The sequence below is a fragment of the Ursus arctos genome, unplaced genomic scaffold, assembly GCF_023065955.2.
Source record: "Ursus arctos isolate Adak ecotype North America unplaced genomic scaffold, UrsArc2.0 scaffold_9, whole genome shotgun sequence".
In the NCBI taxonomy this organism is placed as follows: Eukaryota; Metazoa; Chordata; class Mammalia; order Carnivora; family Ursidae; genus Ursus; species Ursus arctos.
In genome coordinates, this window is record NW_026623111.1 from 11,266,253 (window position 1) to 11,283,803 (window position 17,551).

The 17,551-nt window shown below is 47.7% G+C and overlaps 1 protein-coding gene across 6 annotated transcripts in view; it reads left to right on the forward strand.

Moving 5' to 3' along the window:
• The window catches only part of CC2D2A (coiled-coil and C2 domain containing 2A), a 129,579-nt gene that overhangs the window by 82,406 nt on the left and 29,622 nt on the right, over nt 1-17,551 (forward strand). For 5 of the 6 annotated variants that reach the window (XM_057309750.1, XM_057309751.1, XM_026514430.4 and 2 more), the window contains 10 exons: nt 472-619; nt 2,486-2,624; nt 4,755-4,958; nt 6,821-6,913; nt 8,115-8,206; nt 11,473-11,640; nt 14,391-14,496; nt 14,683-14,792; nt 16,053-16,149; nt 16,598-16,696. In XM_057309750.1, coding sequence (XP_057165733.1) covers nt 472-619; nt 2,486-2,624; nt 4,755-4,958; nt 6,821-6,913; nt 8,115-8,206; nt 11,473-11,640; nt 14,391-14,496; nt 14,683-14,792; nt 16,053-16,149; nt 16,598-16,696 — 1,256 coding nt within the window. The remainder of the gene's footprint in view (nt 1-471; nt 620-2,485; nt 2,625-4,754; nt 4,959-6,820; nt 6,914-8,114; nt 8,207-11,472; nt 11,641-14,390; nt 14,497-14,682; nt 14,793-16,052; nt 16,150-16,597; nt 16,697-17,551) is intronic. The other variant, XM_057309752.1, reaches the window with a different exon arrangement.

The window sequence follows — 17,551 nt, forward strand, 5'->3', positions numbered from 1 at the left end:
ATAAACTCCTCGCGAACAGGGATTCTCATCAGGTTTGCTTCTTTCCTGCGATCTGCGGTACCTAGACTAGTGCCTGGCCTGAAGGAGGAGCTCAGATGCGTATCTGTGACTGAGCGAATGAACGGGCGCGTTCATAGTCATCTGTTTTACGACGTACTATCTTTATCCCTATTTTACACATGAAGAAACGAAGGCTCAGAGCAACTGATGGTCGCACAGCTGTTAAGTGGCAGAACCAGAATCGGCCCACAGATGGTCCCACTCCGAAGGGCCTCATTCATTATATCAGGTCTCCACTCTGCTGTCAGAGCTAGAACCAAGCGGCCAGCTCTGAGCGTCATTGCCTGAAGAAGTTCAGCAATGCTGACTGGAGTGATGTGTTCCATCCTGCCGGCCCTGTCCCGTCCCTTCCTGCCAGGGCTGGGCTCACTCCCTTTCTCTCAACATCTGTGTAATCTGGTGTTTCCCTAGGAGTGCCCTTCTCATTTGAAGCAGACGGTAGTAATCAACTGATTCTAATGACCTCGGGGAAGGTGTCCAACAGCGTGTCATGGGCCATTGGCGAAAATGGGATACCTTTAATTCCCCCGCTGTCAGAGCAGAATATCGGATTTAGAAGGTAATGTGTGTCCATAATAAATTGGTGAGTAATGTCAGCGTTTGCATTCATGACAGGGGAGGGGGAAGCTCGCAATGTCACGTTCTTTCCTTTTATTCTCACGTGCCAGTATGTTCAGGGTTTTTTATTGTTCTTGAGATAAGAATTAAAATATTCATAGCCTAATAAATATTAGATGTTGAGCAGTGTCAGAAACAGCAAAAAGCACTTTGCCTTATTTAATGTCTCCAGTAACTCTGTGAAGGATTCCTGTCCCCATTTGATGGACGGGGGAAGTACACAGCATATGGTTGTGTATATGTGGTCCTCAATGTGAATGAGGATGGTTGTAGAACCTTCTGGTGATTATAAAAGTCCCTACAGTCACATCTCTTCCTTGATTGCCAGCTCCTTAGGTTCCTACCCAGAACAGAAGAAAAGGCACTCTGGGCCTCCCCCATTTCCCCCCTAGGCTGGTCCCACCTCCTTGTGGCTGGTGCCTGTCCAGGCAGCCTGGACGACGGGAGCCAGGTGGCCTGTGCTCGATTCTTGCTTCCGTCCTGCCCCAACAGATGTGTCTCGAGTTGACCTTCTACCATTCCAGGCCCCAGGTGTCTCCACTATAAAATAAAAGGACTTACCTGATCATCAAGAAGATGTCATTTACAACTTGATAAATGTATCTATTGTGAAATTATCACCCAAGTAAGTCTACCTTATAGCCGTCACCACACAGAGTTACACATTTTGTTTTCCCGGCCATGAGAACGTTTCAGATCTGCTCTCTCAGGAACTTTTTAATGTAAAATAAAGTATTGGTAACTACGGTCGCCATGCTGTACATTAGATCTCCCGAACTCCTTTATCGTATAACTGGAACTTTGGACCTCTTGACCCCCTTCACCCATTCCCCTCCCCCACCCCACCTCTGGCAACCACCGATCTGTTCTCTGTTTCCACGAGTTTGGGGTTTTTAGATTCCATATATAAGTGAGGTCCTACAATATCTAGCCTTGCTCAGTCTGACTTATTTCACTTAGCATAATGCCCTCGAGCTCTGTCCACATTGTTGCAAATGGCAGGATTCCTTCTTTTTTACGGCTGGGTAATACTCTATTGCATATACATACCACATTTTCTTTCTGCTTCCACTGATGGACAGTTAAGTTGCTTCCACGTCTGGGCTATTATAAATAATGCTGTAATAAACCTGGGGGTGCAGATACCTCTTTAAGATAGCGACTTTGAGTCCTTCAGATATATGCCCAGAAGCAGAATTACTGAATCATATGGCAGTTCTACTTTGAATTTCTTGAGAAACCTCCTGTGTTTTCCAGTGTTTGTACCAATTTACATTCCCGCCAATAGTGCACAAGGGCTCCCTTTTCTCCACATCCTCACCAACACTTGTTATCTCGTGTCTTTTTGGTGATGGCCATTCTAACAGGTGTGAGGTGATATCTCACGGTGGTTTTGATTTGCGTTTTCCTGGTGGCGAGTGATGTCAAGCACCTTTGCAAGTCCCCACTGGCCATCTGTATGTCTTCTTTGGAGAAATGTCTCTTGTGGTCCTCTGCCCATTTTTTAATTCGATTCTTTGTTTTGTTCCTATTGAGCTACGAGTCCCCTGTGTATTTTAAACCTTAACTCCTTATCAGACGTGTGGTTTGCAAGTATTTTCTCCCCCCACTCACTCTTCTCTATTACTCCTATAATTATACTTCATATAAGTCATCAAGTAAAGTGGTACGACTCCATCATTATGATCAGCTTTTCCCCCAGAGACAATATGAGTCTCCTTCAGCAATGCTGTCCCTGGGATTGTGTGGGCCGGAGGCAAACTGCCCTGTGGACATGTCCGTCTCATGGCACTCACTGTTTTTCCAGTGCTTTGAAGAGGGCGGATGCCATCTCATCTATTGGCACATCCGGACTGACGGACTTGAAAAAGTTGGCCAAGTGGGCAGCGGAGTCCAAGCTCGACCCGAACGACCCCAACAACGCCCCTTTGATGCAGCTAATCTCGGTAATGTGGCAGGAGAGCGGTGGGCACACTCCCATTTCTCGACTTGGTGTGATCATAATAGAAATGGTTCAGCCCTTCACACACATTTTCTTCCACACGGTGTTCTCCAGTGCGATAGCGTTTAAGCCCATGAGGGCTGGTTGAAAGACGGGTTTACGGTCCAGCTGTGGCCCTGTCTAGCTCGTGCTTCTCACAGTGTGGCCACAAGGACGTGCACTGCTACATCTACACACTTAGCTGGGCACACAATCGGTGCAATAAATGGTAGTTGTTCGTGTGGTGGTGGTGTTACTCTTACCTCTAACTTCTGCAAGACCCTAAAAAGAGGGCCCACTTGGCCCCTCCTATGGAGAGGAAGCTGAGTGCAGCCGCTCAGAGTCACTTGCTCAAGCTCCCGTGACCGGTAAGGACTCGGGTCCAAGTCGATCTGATTTCAGAGCGTGTGCTCGGCCCATCACACCCGGAAGGGCTGGTGGGGGTGTTTTCACAGGTGGTGGTTTTGTTTGGTTTCCTGTTTGATGATTAATTAGATTATCATTTAGGGTTCATTTCAGTACGTCGGAGATAAATTGCTTGTGTCTCTCATAACATTCAAAATTCTTTCTTCAGTGAATTTGTAAATAAAATGCCACATTAGTCAGTAAATGATTTTTCTTGGTGGCAAATACAATTGTTTCTATGCCCAAGTTCATAATTCCCACAAAATCATAATAGACAGGTCGATGATCTGGAAGGTGACCACGGCAACCCGTCCTGTGATCACGCTCAGTCATGTGAGTTCATCAGCGGGGGTCCATTTCTGCCCTCAACTTTCTAGGATAAGGCTCAGAGCAAGCTCTGGTTTATTTTGGTGTTTATCTCGATAAGCTCTCCTTCCAACACGATACTTCCTAGTGTGACTATTAGAAAGAGCAGGCCGTATTACGTAGAGTATAGTCTATTCCATGTAGAGTTTTCAAGTCATGTTTCGATTACTATCTTTTTTTAAGATTTTATTTATTTATTTTTGCAAGGGAGAGAGAGAGTGAGCACAAGTTGGGGGAGGAGAGACAGAGGGAGAGGCAGACACCCCGCTGAGCAGGGAGCCCAATGCAGAACTCGATCCCAGGACCCCAGGATCATGACCTGAGACGAAGGCAGACGCTTAACTGACTGAGCTGCCCAGGTGCCCTCAACTACTATCTTTAAGTCAGCGGTAATATAGTACAAGTATCTCCTCCATGTTTTTCTGTTTAACTATTTGTCTTCCCAAAGAAGGACGGGACCCAGGGATGGCCTTCCTGACTAGTCTCTTTTTAATGGATTTTCACAGCAGGATCCCCTTTCCCAGTGCAAAGCCCCAGCAAATCTCTGCTCCCTGGCTTTCCTTCTGCGAGGAGGGGGGTGCCACTGGCAAAGCCCCCAGCAGAGGGGCAAGCATACACCTGGGCAGTGTAGCCCAGCCTTCTCCGCCTCTCAGTGGTACCCTGAAACCATCCTTTTGGTGCCAGTGTAGGGAGGTTGATGCCCAGAACCGTCTCTGGCTCTCTCTACTCACTGACCAGTGCCATGAGGTGCTGTTCAAAGACAGAAGAGCATGGCCCTGGAGCAAGGGAGGCTGACCAGCTGATTCTAGGACCTGATCGACATGTGTGCATAAATATATTTTTTTAAATATTTTAAAATATTTTGTTAAATATGTTTTTAAGTCATATTAAGTTATCTTTAAGTATTTTAATATACAATATGTCTTAAATATATTTTAAATACACATATTAGATTTTATATACACTGTGTATATAAGCAATCCTATTTCCAATAGGCACCTAGTAATACACTGACACAAATCTCTCACTTTCCAGGCTGTAGATTTGCGTAACATCTATGAGGGAAGCATGCATACCCGAAAAACGAACTTTAGAAATTTTTTGGAAAAATGATTTGTGGTACTTTTTATAGCTTGTACAGAAATAGAACAGCATCTGCCTTATTACTGTGATATTTTAATGTATTTTGTCCTTAAATGAAATGCAGGATGTTTCAAGTCTCCATCCCCCACTGTTCAGGTTCCATTCCCAAAAGCTCCGCGCTGGTTTCTCCAGGTGCCGTCTGCCTGCCGCTCTGAAGCCGCGTCTCCTCTGGCTTTTGCAGGTGGCGACCAGCGGCGAATCCTATGTCCCTGAGTTCTTCCGCCTGGAACAGCTGCAGCAAGAATTTAACTTTGTTTCAGATGAGGAATTAAATAGATCCAAACGGTTCAGGCTTCTTTGTCTTAGAAGCCAAGAGGTGCCAGAATTCCGCAATTATAAGCAAATTCCAGCATATGACCGAGAAATTATGGAGAAAGTATTCCAGGTAAGAAATTGCCACGGAGGCGTTAACAGCACAATAAAATATCTCTGCACCGTGCTCGTCCGCGTGTACTTTCCCGCTATCATGGTCTCAGGAGCAATCCTGGCTTCTCAGTTGTAGCACTTAATGTAACCTTTCCATTATTTTCCTTAAACTTAATGTTTAAATAGTCGCTTTGCCCAGTATAATGACATATAAACTAAGAAAAATTAGAGTTGAAAAGTATCTTAGGGGTTTACTACGGGAAATTATCCTGCCACACTGTTCCTGTCGGGAATTCAATGCCATTTTAACCCATTAAGTATTTACCAAGCACAACACTTGGTGAGCTCTGGGGGGGAGCTGCGGGGGTCTTCGCCCCCGTGGGTGGGCAGGACGCACAGGCTTGGCGGAGGTGGGGCCCGCAGGTGGGGAGCCTTTGAGGACCAACAGGCAATAGGCATGTGTTGGGGGGAGCAGGCAGGAGGCCAGTGAAAGCCAGACAGGCAAGTTAGTGTTTGAGGAGGCAAATGAAGAGCCATTAGAAATGGGTACCAGTATGATTTTTTATGCAGAATGTGTGAAAACTATTGGAGAATATTTTTGGTTACTTGGTTCTTCTTTGTATTCGTTCAGATTTGTGAGGGTGAGTGATAAAAAGCCAATTTAAGCGACCTTGGGCCCTAAGGGGAGTTTATTGGATGACGAGCTGCAAAAATAGGGTTAAATATCTGAAGAGGCATGAATGGCAGGAGTTCGTCTGTGCCTCAGGGACACCTGGATCCAGAACCCAAACCCTGGCAGGACTTTCTCCATCTCATCCCAAGCTTAAAATTCTTGGGAACCGCTAGGGGCGCCTGGGTGGATCAGTCGGTTAAGGGTTGGCTCTTGATTCCAACTTCGGTCGTACTCTCAGGGTCCTGGGATCCAGCCGGAGTTGGGCTCTGCTGAGCAGGGAGTCGGCTTGAGAATTTTCTCCCTCTCCTTCTCCCCCACACTCTCGGGCACACACTCTCTCTAAAATAAATAAATAAATCTTTAAAAAAAAAATTCTTGGGATTTTTGGGAACAGCTGGCTTGAGTTTCCACCCTGGGTATTCAGCTGTGACCAGCGAAGGACTGAAGCAGAAGGTGTCAGCTTCCTGGGCCCAGGAGGGATTTACTGATGGAAAGAGAGCAAAGTCGGCAGCCTAGGAAGACAAGCTAATTCCCCCCCTACTCTCCTCCCAGTAGGTGACCCAAGTCAGCGGCAGCCAGATGCTGTTTACTATTTTTTGCCAATGCTCTACTTAAAATAGCAAAGACAAAAATGTGAGCAGAGGCTTTGGCTGAGTTGCTTGGGTGAGCTTAGCATCTTGACCTATAGCAAGTCACTCTGTTACCTCTGGGGCTCCTTTCTTCCTCCACGAACAGCTGATGTTGTAATCGTCCTACAGAATTATCTTCTACTAATAAGGCAGTTCAACCAACGGTTCCAAAACCTGCATACTGAATCGAAGGTCAATTTTGAACCAAAAATGAAGAGGAAGGTGGAAGAAATGTTTAGAACCAGAATTTCTTACGTAGGGGCGCCTGGGTGGCACAGCGGTTAAGCGTCTGCCTTCGGCTCAGGGCGTGATCCCGGCGTTATGGGATCGAGCCCCACATCAGGCTCCTCTGCTCTGAGCCTGCTTCTTCCTCTCCCACTCCCCCTGCTTGTGTTCCCTCTCTCGCTGGCTGTCTCTATCTCTGTTGAATGAATAAATAAAATCTTTTTAAAAAAAAAAAAAGAATTTCTTACGTAAACCACATGTGATAAATTCTCTAATCTCAAGATAAATTCCCTAATCTCTCATGGGAGAGTACTAGTAATTTACAATCATAAAATTATTCCTTTTTAATTTTAGGACTATGAGAAACGTTTACGAGACAGAAATGTAATTGAAACCAAGGACCACACTGATACCCATAGGGCCATAGTAGCCAAGTACCTCCAACAGGTAAGAAAAATCATTTTACAGAGTCCTCATAGGGGAAAAATAGCCAGCACACTCTCACTGGGGGGAGGGTGGTGTCTATTCTTCAAAGTTCTCTATGGAATACTTAAACGTCACTTAACCTCTCCAGACTTATTTGCTCATAATTACAGATATGAAATTAACAGCCATCTTCATCTTTTGAACATAGGAAACACGAGGATGTGTCTCAGTTTATTATCAGTGGTTATCCCTCCTTAATACCCATCACCCGGTTACCCTATCCCCCTACCCCCTCCTTTCTGTAACCCTCAGTTTGTTTCCCAGACTCCAGAGTCTCTCATGGTTTGTCTCCCTCTCCGATTTCTTCCCATTCAGTTGTCCCTCCCTTCCCCTGTGGTCCTCCATGCTATTCCTTATGTTCCACATATGAGTGAAACCATATGATAATTGTCTTTCTCTGCTTGACTTAATACACTTGGCGTAATCCCCTCCAGTTCCATCCATGTCGACGCAAATGGTGGGTATTCATCCTTTCTGAAGGCTGAGTAATATTCCATTTTATATATGAACCGCATCTTCTTTATCCATTCATCTGTTGAAGGGCATCTCGGCTCCTTCCATAGTTTGGCTATTGTGGACATTGCTGCTATGAACATTGGGGTGTATGTGCCCCTTCTTTTCACTACATCTATATCTTTGGGATAAATACCTAGTAGTGCAATTGCTGGGTCGTAGGGTAGCTCTATTTTTAACGTCTTGAGAAACCTCCATACTGTTTTCCAGAGTGGCTGTACCAGTTTGCATTCCCACCAACAGTGTAAGAGGGTTCCCCTTTCTCCATATCCTCGCTAACATTTTTTGTTTCCTGTCTTGTTAATTTTTGCCATTCTAACTGGTGTAAGGTGGTATCTCATTGTGGTTTTGATTTGTATTTCCCTAATGGCTAGTGATGTTGAACATTTTTTCATGTGTCTGTTGGTTATTTGTATGTCTTCTTTGGAGAAGTGTCTGTTCATGTCTTCTGCCCATTTCTTGGCCGGATTATTTGTTTTTTGGGTGTTGAGTTTGATAAGTTCTTTATAGATCTTAGATACCAGCCTTTTATCTGAAATGTCATTTGCAAATTTCTTCTCCCATTCCATGGGTTGCCTCTTAGTTTTGTTGACTATTCCCTTTGCTGTGCACCAGGAACATTTTAAATAAAACACCTGTCTGTCCTCAGGTTAGAGAATCCGTGATAAATCGTTTCCTGATTGCAAAACACCATTTTCTTCTTTCGGACTTGATCGTAGAAGAAGAAGTTCCCAATATCAGGTAAAAAGCAAACAAATCTTTTGTTTCTTATAAATATTTTTTATTTATATTTTATTTATAAATTATATTTATATTATAATTTTTTATTGTATTATATTAAATTTTTCATGTACATGGAAGATATTTATCCTTGTGTGGTATGCATTTGGGCCCCCAGTAATGCTAGGAACTGGTAAAACCTGATTAACCCCTTATGGTTACATTAGTTGGGGGCTTTTGTTGAACAAGTCACAGGAGTCACTCTCCATCATGCCCAGGACACACCATCTCATCTCCCCCTGGGCCCAAGTCAGCTCTACCAGCCTTTGCCAGTTCCCTGCTGCAATCAGATTACGTCTGACAGTATTTCCCTCCTGCACACGCTCCTGCTTTCCACCTCCCCCTTCCAGTCTGCCCCTCACTCCCCCACAGGCACGGTGCAGAGGGGGTGGCTCAGAACAAGCCTTGGGTTCCACGGGGTGGGGGTGGGGGGCTGAGAGCTACTGTGCGTTTGGTGAGGGGGCAGGGGCAGCAGGGAAAATGGATATTTACATAGAAGCTGGGATTCGATTGCATTTGCTCAATTGTCTCCCTGTTACTTAGAATAATCCTCAAGTTATCTCAACTCAAGGTGGAGGCATAAAAGATGAAAAACAGCTTTCTATACTGGTGGTCTTGTGCAGTGCATTAACTTCCCGACCTGTCCTGTGATTAAATCTCTTGGTCTCCTAAAAAGTTTATTTCCTATGCATGTACTTTCTCTCCACCACCAAGTTGAGAAGGAGATTTAAAAAAAAAAAAAAAATGTCTATCCATGGCAACCCCTTTCTTTGGCTTGGCCTCCATCCATATCCAGGAGGGAGGCTGTACCCACAGATGCCCACGCAAACCCTCCTCTTTATTCCAGGCCCAGAGTCCAGTCACTGAATGTATTTTTTCAGTCATGAAAATTATACTTTAGAAGAGATGGTGATTTTTCATGCTATTTTTCCATTTCTTTTCTTTCTTTTTCTTTTTCTGCTTTACTTTCTGCATTAAGTTCTGAAGGCTCAGGGTATGTTCTTTCTTCTTTTAATTTTGGTTTGTTTGTTCTTAGTGTTAAACTAAGATGTGTCTCTATTGAATGGTCCCAACCCCCAAGATGTTCCCATGCAGACCGCTAGCAGGGCTGCAAAGTCTCATGAGAAGAGCCACCTCTGGGGGACGGGAGGAATTTTGACAAGGAGAAGGGTTGTGCCATGTTAGGACCCCCTGGCAAAAATGTCCCTCAGGGGTCCCCAAGTTTGGGTTAGGTGGGTGTCCTGGCAGAGTGATTAATAAGATGGGTTTAATTTGCGAAAACATGAACCTTGAGGGCATTATGCTAAGTGAGACAAATCAGAGAAAGACAAATACCGTATGATCTCACTTCTATGTGGAATCTAAGAAAGCCAAACTCGTAAAAACAGCGTAGAACAGTGGTTACTAGTGGCCAGGGGGTGGGAAAATCAGGGAGATGTTTAAGGGTACAAACTTCCAGCTAGTGATTAAATAAGTTCTGGAGATCTCAGCCACAGCAGAGCGAATATAGTCAATACTGATCATACTTCAAAGTTACTAAGCGCCTTGATCTTAATTGATCCCCCCACCAAAAAAAAAAAAAAAAAAGATAATTATGTGAAGTTACAGAGGTGTTGGCTAACACCACGGTGACAGTCATATTTCAATATGTAAATGTATCGAACCAACACATTGTACGCCTTAAACTTACACAATGTTATGTGACAATTACATCTCAACAAAAATAAATTAAAAATACTAAAATGCAGATATTGAGTCACACACAGAGAAGGAGATTTGCAATGTCACTCTCCTCGCAGTCTTTTTTGGGGGGATAGTTCTTTTTCAGAGCTTTCCATTATGTTTCCAGGTAATGGGCCTGCTCTTGTTTTAAGTGAGTCAAAAATAAATGTACGTCAGTATTTTCAAAAGAGGAAGAAGGTGGCTGTTTGGTCAGAGTGACCCGCGTGGCAGCCGCAGGTCCCTCTTACCGAGGAGTCTTCCGCAAATCCTGTCGCCTCCCAGAGCCTCCAGTTTCTTCCTGTGAAGAATGGGGTAAATGTCACCCTTGTCAGGATTAGAGAGAGTCTCTGTAAGGCGCCCAGCACCCTGCTGGAGCCACAGAAGGTGCTGGTCGATGGCAGCTGCTCTAGAAGACCCCAGGGGAGCAGGCGGGGGCCGGCAGGGCGTGGCCTCCCAGCTGGCACGTGGCCCTCGGAAGGAGGCGGCCTGGCAGCTGGGAGGCGACAGGCGACCGCGGGCAGCCCGAGGCCGGCTTTGTCCCGATCTGTCTGCCCGCCACGTCGGCCTGCGCGTCCAGGGTCATGTCTGTGCTTCTGTTCCGTGGCCCTGCTCCGTGGCCCTTTCTCCCGCCATGACCCCGCTGCTGCTCCCCCCTCCCGGAAGTGCTGGCGAGCTGTCACCTCAGTGCGAGGGAGAGAGCCGAGAGGGCTCCCCCCGCCCCGCCCCTTCCTCCTGAAGAATCGCGACCGTCGGGCGTCCTGGTCTTTCCCACAGCTGCCACGTTAGGGCATCCGCCCAGTGCTAGAGCAGGCCTACCCCTGCCTTTATCCTCCTCACCACCCCGAGAGGTCGGAGTGACCATCCCCCTTTTACAGATGATGAGACAGAGGCAAAGAGGTGAGGTAATTTGCCCAGGGTCAAAGAGCGGAGCCAGGAGTCCCATGGCCTCGTCTAACTCCAGAGGCCGAGGCACCCCGGGCAGTGGCCGGGAAGGCTGTGACCGTCACCTGCCATGTGAATGGAGCAGGTTAACGCGTGCTCCGGGACCCGGGAGGGGGAGCGCCCCTTCCAGCTGGCGTGGCTGGGCCCCTGGGGAAGGGAGGAGACACCGGCCCTGCAGGGGTACGGCTGCAGCCCAGGGCAGACGAGGAGGAAGCGGGGAGGGTACCCCGTGTGCGGGACTGGCCTGGCCGAGCGACGGCCAAGAGCAGGAGAGCACCTGCACATTCGAGGGACCAGCCGGCAGAGCACATGGCGGGAAGCAAGAGGGGCCCAAGCACACTTTCCTTCCTCTGGTCAGCAGCAGCTAGAACCAGTGTTAAGGACCCACACCAGAGGATCTCCCCCATCTCGGGGGAATTTGTGGACAATTCCCACCCTCCTTAAAAAGACCGCGTTTTCCAGGGGCCTTTGAGGGCCCCTTGGGGGAGAATTTGGGAAATCGTCTCACAGCTTTCCAGACCATTCCTTTTCTTAGAGTTCTAATCCTGCTCTGTAACCATTAGCATTCTGGGGCTAAGCCTTTTCAAGCTGGCAGAACAAAAGCGACCACTAAGGCCAAGGAGAAAAGGTCGGAAGAAGGTGACAGCCCAGACCCTGTCGGATGGAGACATAAAGGTGCTGGTGAACGTCATCCGGGCTTACGACATTCCTGTGAGGAAGCCAACGGCCAGGTGAGTGCCCTCCCGATGGCCCTGGGACGGAGACTGCAGGGCCCCAGCCAAGCGGCTCACTTCTTTATAGCATGCCCACCCCACTTTGAACGTAGTTGTTGATCATGGGGGCCGGGGGTGGGGGCAGTCCTACTAAAGCCAAAACCCTATTGGTTGCGAGTAATAGAACCAACTAGAACCAACCCAGTCCATTTAGGCTAGAGAGGGATTTATTGGGAATATCTCAGAGATCTCAAGGTTAAGAGGTACAGCTGAAGTGCATGGTGGACAGTGGTCGGTAAAAGACTGAGATGGTTCTTCTGAGGCCCCGTTGTCTCTCTTTGCTTCCATCTGTGGGTCTGCTCCATCTCCGCACAAAGGAAGTGGTCCTTTCAGCCACGGTACCACCCCCCAAGCATCGGCTTCTCAGGAGAGAAGCTGAAGGTCCTAACTTGGGTCAGGTGTCGATCCATGGTCTAATCACCTACGGCCAGAGAGGCAGGGTCCCCAGGCCCAGCCCTAAAGGTGGGGAATGGTTCTCAGAGAAGTGGGTGTGAGCTAGGCAGATACCCGAAAGGTGTATGTCCTAGGTTCTAAACAACACGTGCTATGAGCATAAAAATGTGATTTCCCTTTTATCTGCTCCGAGACGTGAGTGATGCCTACTACGTTTCACTACACTGGGGCAATGGGGACCCCCCCAATCAGGGTAAGGTGAGCCTGAGTCTCCCACCCCTTTTAGAGAACAGAGATGAACAAGAATTAAAGAAAGAAAGAGCAAGAATTAAACTTCTACCAGCCGGTACCCTTGCCAGTGTAATGAGGAAGGCTGACCTTTCCTGCCTGCTCCCCAGCTTCCTCGAACTATACTAAGGCTCTTTCGTACAGATTATCTCACTTACTTCTCACTACTATTAACATCTCCATTTTACAAAAGGGAACACGTGCGGGTGGCTTGTTCAGGGCCATCCAGCGCCGTCTGATTCACCGAAGAGCACTTTTCCGGCCTTTGGCATCTTCTTTCCTCCCTAGGATCTTCCTTTTACATTTATCCCCCATCCATAATTTTACTCCCCCTTTTTTTTACTGCCTAACTCTTCACCCGTTACGGGACATCTGATCATCACCAACTGGTCTCACCACTTGGTCTCTAGTAAATGTCCATTGAAGCTCTCCAATCTGTGCGTAGCATTGCTTCCTCGAGCCATAGCCCAACCCCTTCGCCTTGACTACATCAAAGCTCAACCGTGCAAAGAAAAGCTGTTTTCTAAAGTAATGTATAGGTGTTCCTCTTATTTTGCTCTCTGTAGAATGTTGTTCAAGTGTTAAACCATTCCATTCAAATGACGAGCAAGCTTAGTTGATGCTCTGTGTTCTCCATTTCCGCATAGCCTCATCAAGAACGCTCAGGCATCAACGCTTGCATCAGGCCTGCCCGAGTCAACCCCCTGCCCTTGCGTCCAACTCAGTAGGGTTTCTCCTCTCCCTCTCTCTACTCTTCCGGCCCATGCCCATCCCTGGGGTCTAACGGGCGTCCCACTGGATTGTGATTATTTGTTTACATGTCTGCTGGCCCTTCTAGTTGGGGCTGAAGTGCATTGGATTTGTCTGTGCAGCTCCAGAGTCTAACACGGGGCCTCAAATACAGTAGTAGGCGCTTCACAGATGTCTGTGTGATACTGTAAGCAGTGGTGTTCCAGAGAGAAAAAGGATTTCTCTAGTAGCACTTGTGTTAAATATTCCACTTTTATTGTCTCATGGTTTGTCTGATACCCTCATCTGTGAAAAGGCAAGACAGTCTGGTAGAAAGAGACAATTTATACTTTGCCCAGTAATGGAAAATGAAATACTTGGTAAACAGTAAAATTCAGTGCAAATACGAGGGGTGTTGTTAGGAGGAGGGGAAAGGTATCTGGGAGAGACTCTCTGCAGATGACCTTCATTTCTTTAAGAATCCCAAAAGGGTTGGGGCACCTGCATGGCTCAATCGGTTAAGCATCCGACTCTTGATTTCGGCTCGGGTCATGATCTCAGGGTCATGAGATCGAGCCCAGTGTCGGGCTCTGTGATGGACGTGGAGCCTGCTTAAGTCTCTCTCTCCCTCTCCCTTTGCCCCCCTCCCCTCTACCTCCACCCTTACCCACCAACCCCCCCCCCCAGTTTGCATGTGTGCTCTCATTCTTTAAAGAAGAAGAAGAAGAAGAAGAAGAAGAAGAAGAAGAAGAAGAAGAAGAAGAAGAAAAAGAATCTCAAATGGAAAAAGGGCAAGACCCATAGATCCTAATTCAAGCTAGGAATCCATGAGGGTGTCTTTCCCAGTGATGCTTGGCAGGCCCAGACAGAGGGGTCTTACAAGGGATGTGCAGCTCGAGGTGACTGGAGAGTGCAGGGTCACAGGGAATGAATGCAGTGGGAGGGGACATGGACGGAGACAGGGCAGGCGGGCCAGGAGCTCAGGATCCTGCTACTTGAGAGGGACTGAGGCTCTCATTTGTTGGGGGAAAGACAGAGTCCTCACCCAAGCACCCCCTGGGAGAACCTCTTTCTCTATCCCGGCCAGACATGCAGTTCTAGGGGTGGAGGTTGGGGTGGCTGTATTCCTCACGAGGTCATGGAGAGGACCCAAGCATGCTAAAACCTTTCAGACCTGTCAACAAACTTAAAGAAAACGTGTCACCAGAGCCATACCTCTTTGGAGAAGCCATCTTGCTGAGTATCTAACTGGACTTTGCTCATCGTTAATTTCTGTCATGCATTTCTCTCCCTCCTAGCAAATTCCAGCAGCCAGCAAGATCTTCAAGGACTTTCAGCGAGAAGCGTGCTGCTTCCCCGACCACACACAGCCCCACGCATAGCGCGGACTACCCCCTGGGCCAGGTGAAGTACCTAGACACTGCGCGTCAGCGTGGGTCCTTGCCCCCGCAGAACTGCCCAGAAACTGTATCGTCTCTCTTCTGCTTCATTTTCTTTGGAAACACACCACTTGGTATATTCTACCTCTGCCAAGGACAAAATAGTTCAGCGAGCTGTTACGGACTCTAACTCGTTGCTCTTCTCTTTAAGGTTTTGGTACGTCCTTTTGTAGAAGTTTCTTTTCAACGAACGATTTGCCACACAACTACAGCTGAAGGACCAAACCCTAGCTGGAATGAAGAACTGGAACTTCCTTTTAGGTAAGCGTATGGTCCTCTTTTGGGAACTACAGGATATAGGAAACGTGAATAAAATGGAGCCCCCAGGGGAAATGACTACGGCGAAAGTTTCTGTAGCTCGTGAGCTGGGGACAAGATCCAGGAGTCTGACCCCGAGTCCCACGCTCTCCTCTGGTACCACAACTGACTCCAGTCAAGAGTAAAATAGGAAAATGTCCAACTTGTGAAACTCGGGTTCCCTGTTGGGACACCCCCATGCCCGTCCAGGCTCTGGCACCCTGTAGCCCCAAGCTTCCTGTTCCCTGGACCCCACAGCCTCTACACTGCTTTTCCATTATTCCTCGGCTCCCCGACTCTGGAAGCTTCGAGTAAACGCCCCAGTTTGTAACTCCCTACTTTCCATAATTACACTTTCTTCCTCACCAGAAATACTACCTAGGCATTTAAAATTGAAAGTGATGTTAGGTATTTAAAAGACTCCTTACTTCAGATCTTGAAGCAACCTTAGAAATTACGCAGTGCACCACTCCACTTTTATAGAAAAGAAATGAAAACCCGAAGATGGAGGGTGACTGGCTTAAGGCCACATAGTATCTTAGAGACAGAGCAAGGGTTAGAGCTAGTTCTGTCGGAAGAGAGGGACACATAGCGCTATTATGCACAGAACGAGCATAAAGAATGAGAAAACATAAAGGCAGGTGCTCAACGAAATACATGCAACAGGCCAGTGTGGGGCTGGCCTGGCGGGACGCAGAGCAGGTGATATTACAGGAGATGAACCTCAGCCCGGTGCTGCTTTCGTTACCTGTGGGCCAGTGAGTGAGAGGCAGGGGCCATTCCTGCAGCCTTCTAACACCAGGAGGTTTAGACTGGGGAGTGGTCTGCTGCAGACGTGTCTTCCGGAGCCCCCTTGCTTAGGAAACCTGCGTGCCGGCAGGAACGTCAGCCGGAGCCCTTGCGTGTGGCCTGCGCCCCGAGTCAGCTCAGCCGCAGCCAGCTGGCTCCTTGCAGAGCTCACCACGCAGGCTGGGGGGATGACGCGAGACTGGGTGGGACAAGCCAGCAGACAGGGGGCTTCTCTCCGTGCGGAGCCTCCAGCCTGAGGACACGAATTACATTATAGTGTCTCAGTACGAAGGTAAATATTTGAAATGAAAGCACTGCTTTTAATCCTCATGTCTATGCACATATTTGAGTATTTTTCAAATTTTGGTGTTTAAGTGCTCATGGTTTCTGTCTTGCCCATTGTCATGGTCCCTGGTCACATGTGCCCATTTGCAGGGCCCCCAATGGGGATTACAGCACGGCCAGTTTGCAGTCGGTGAAAGACGACGTCTTCATCAACATTTTTGATGAAGTGCTGTACGACGTGCTTGAGGTAAGCTCACAGTTTGAAGGAAGACGTCTGCACCCATGTTCACGTCCCGAACCCACTGGAGTCCCTAACACATTCTCTGTATTTGTGCTGGTTGACGTGTTTCAGACTTGACACGTATCAACAGGAAAGGGAGAAGGGAGGAAGAGAAGTAGCTTTTTGATTTTCAGTAATTGCACTGGGTGTGTTACATACGTGCTCTTAATTCCAGAACAACCCTGTGAAGGAGATTGTTCAATCTCCAGTTTAGTGAAGGGGAAACTGAGGTGCAGAGGGGTCGAGGGACTTTCCCAGGGTCACAAAACGATGAAGTGTCTGAACCAGAATGGGACTTCATTCTGTCTAACCCAGCGCACGGGCTCTCGGCTGCACCCGCCGGTTCCCCGGGGCCCGGTTAATGACAGGAGCGGCTGACGTTCTTGAACAGCTACTGCTTCCCACCCTCCCGCAGGATGACCGGGAAAGAGGAAGGGGGATCCACACCCGTATTGAGAGACACTGGTTGGGAAGCGTGAAAATTCCATTTAGCACGATATATTTCCAAGCCAAGGTAAGCATCCGAAGTAGAATTCCAGGGGACCCGGGAACAGCTGTGCCCACTGCTCCTGTTACAGCGTTCTTGGGGGGTCCGTACCCTCCACACCGAGAACCTACGTGTGAGCCGCGGTCGGCAAGATACAAAGCCATTGATCTTGGGTCATATTTGCGTGGCTTGTGAAACATCGATCTCCCTTAGAGTCAGGAGTAATGTAGGACTGTTCCAATCTGAGAATTTTTCTAACATTTAAATAGAAGTGAAGCGGAAGGTAGGACAAAGCGGAAACTTGTCAAAATGACAAAAGTGGAGGGGGGGGTGCCTGAAAGTAACTTGAAGGGGACAGTCAGGACAGCGACGGCCCGTTTAGTCCCATGCATTCTATGAATGCTTCTAGAATGCTCCCTGTTTCAGACATGAAAAATGGGTAGTAGAGACTCGTTCAACTAAGACACCCTTCTTCAGAGGTGAGTGATTTTGCTGAAGGGGACCCATTAGGTTAACAACTCTTGAATGATTTAGTAGCTCTAATCCGGGACAGTGAAAGATTCTGCCATGGCTTTAATAGCCCGGTATTAAACCCATGGCAACAGGAGGCTTTGAGCCACAAGACTGTAGCTAATCTCTCTCCGCTACACACGGCGCGGTTTAAGTCCACACGTGATGACCGGGCGTCGCCCAGGCCACAGAGTCCTCAGCAAGACTGAGGCTCGGATGGGTTGGAAGCTGAAGGATAATTGGAATTACAATTCTCCCCCTAGACAAAGGGACAGTCTACAGGAGAAGCTTCGGTGATGTGCTGGCCAAAAAATTTGCATGTCCCTCTTTGAATAGATCTTAAAGGAAAAAAAAAATTTTTTTTTAAAGATT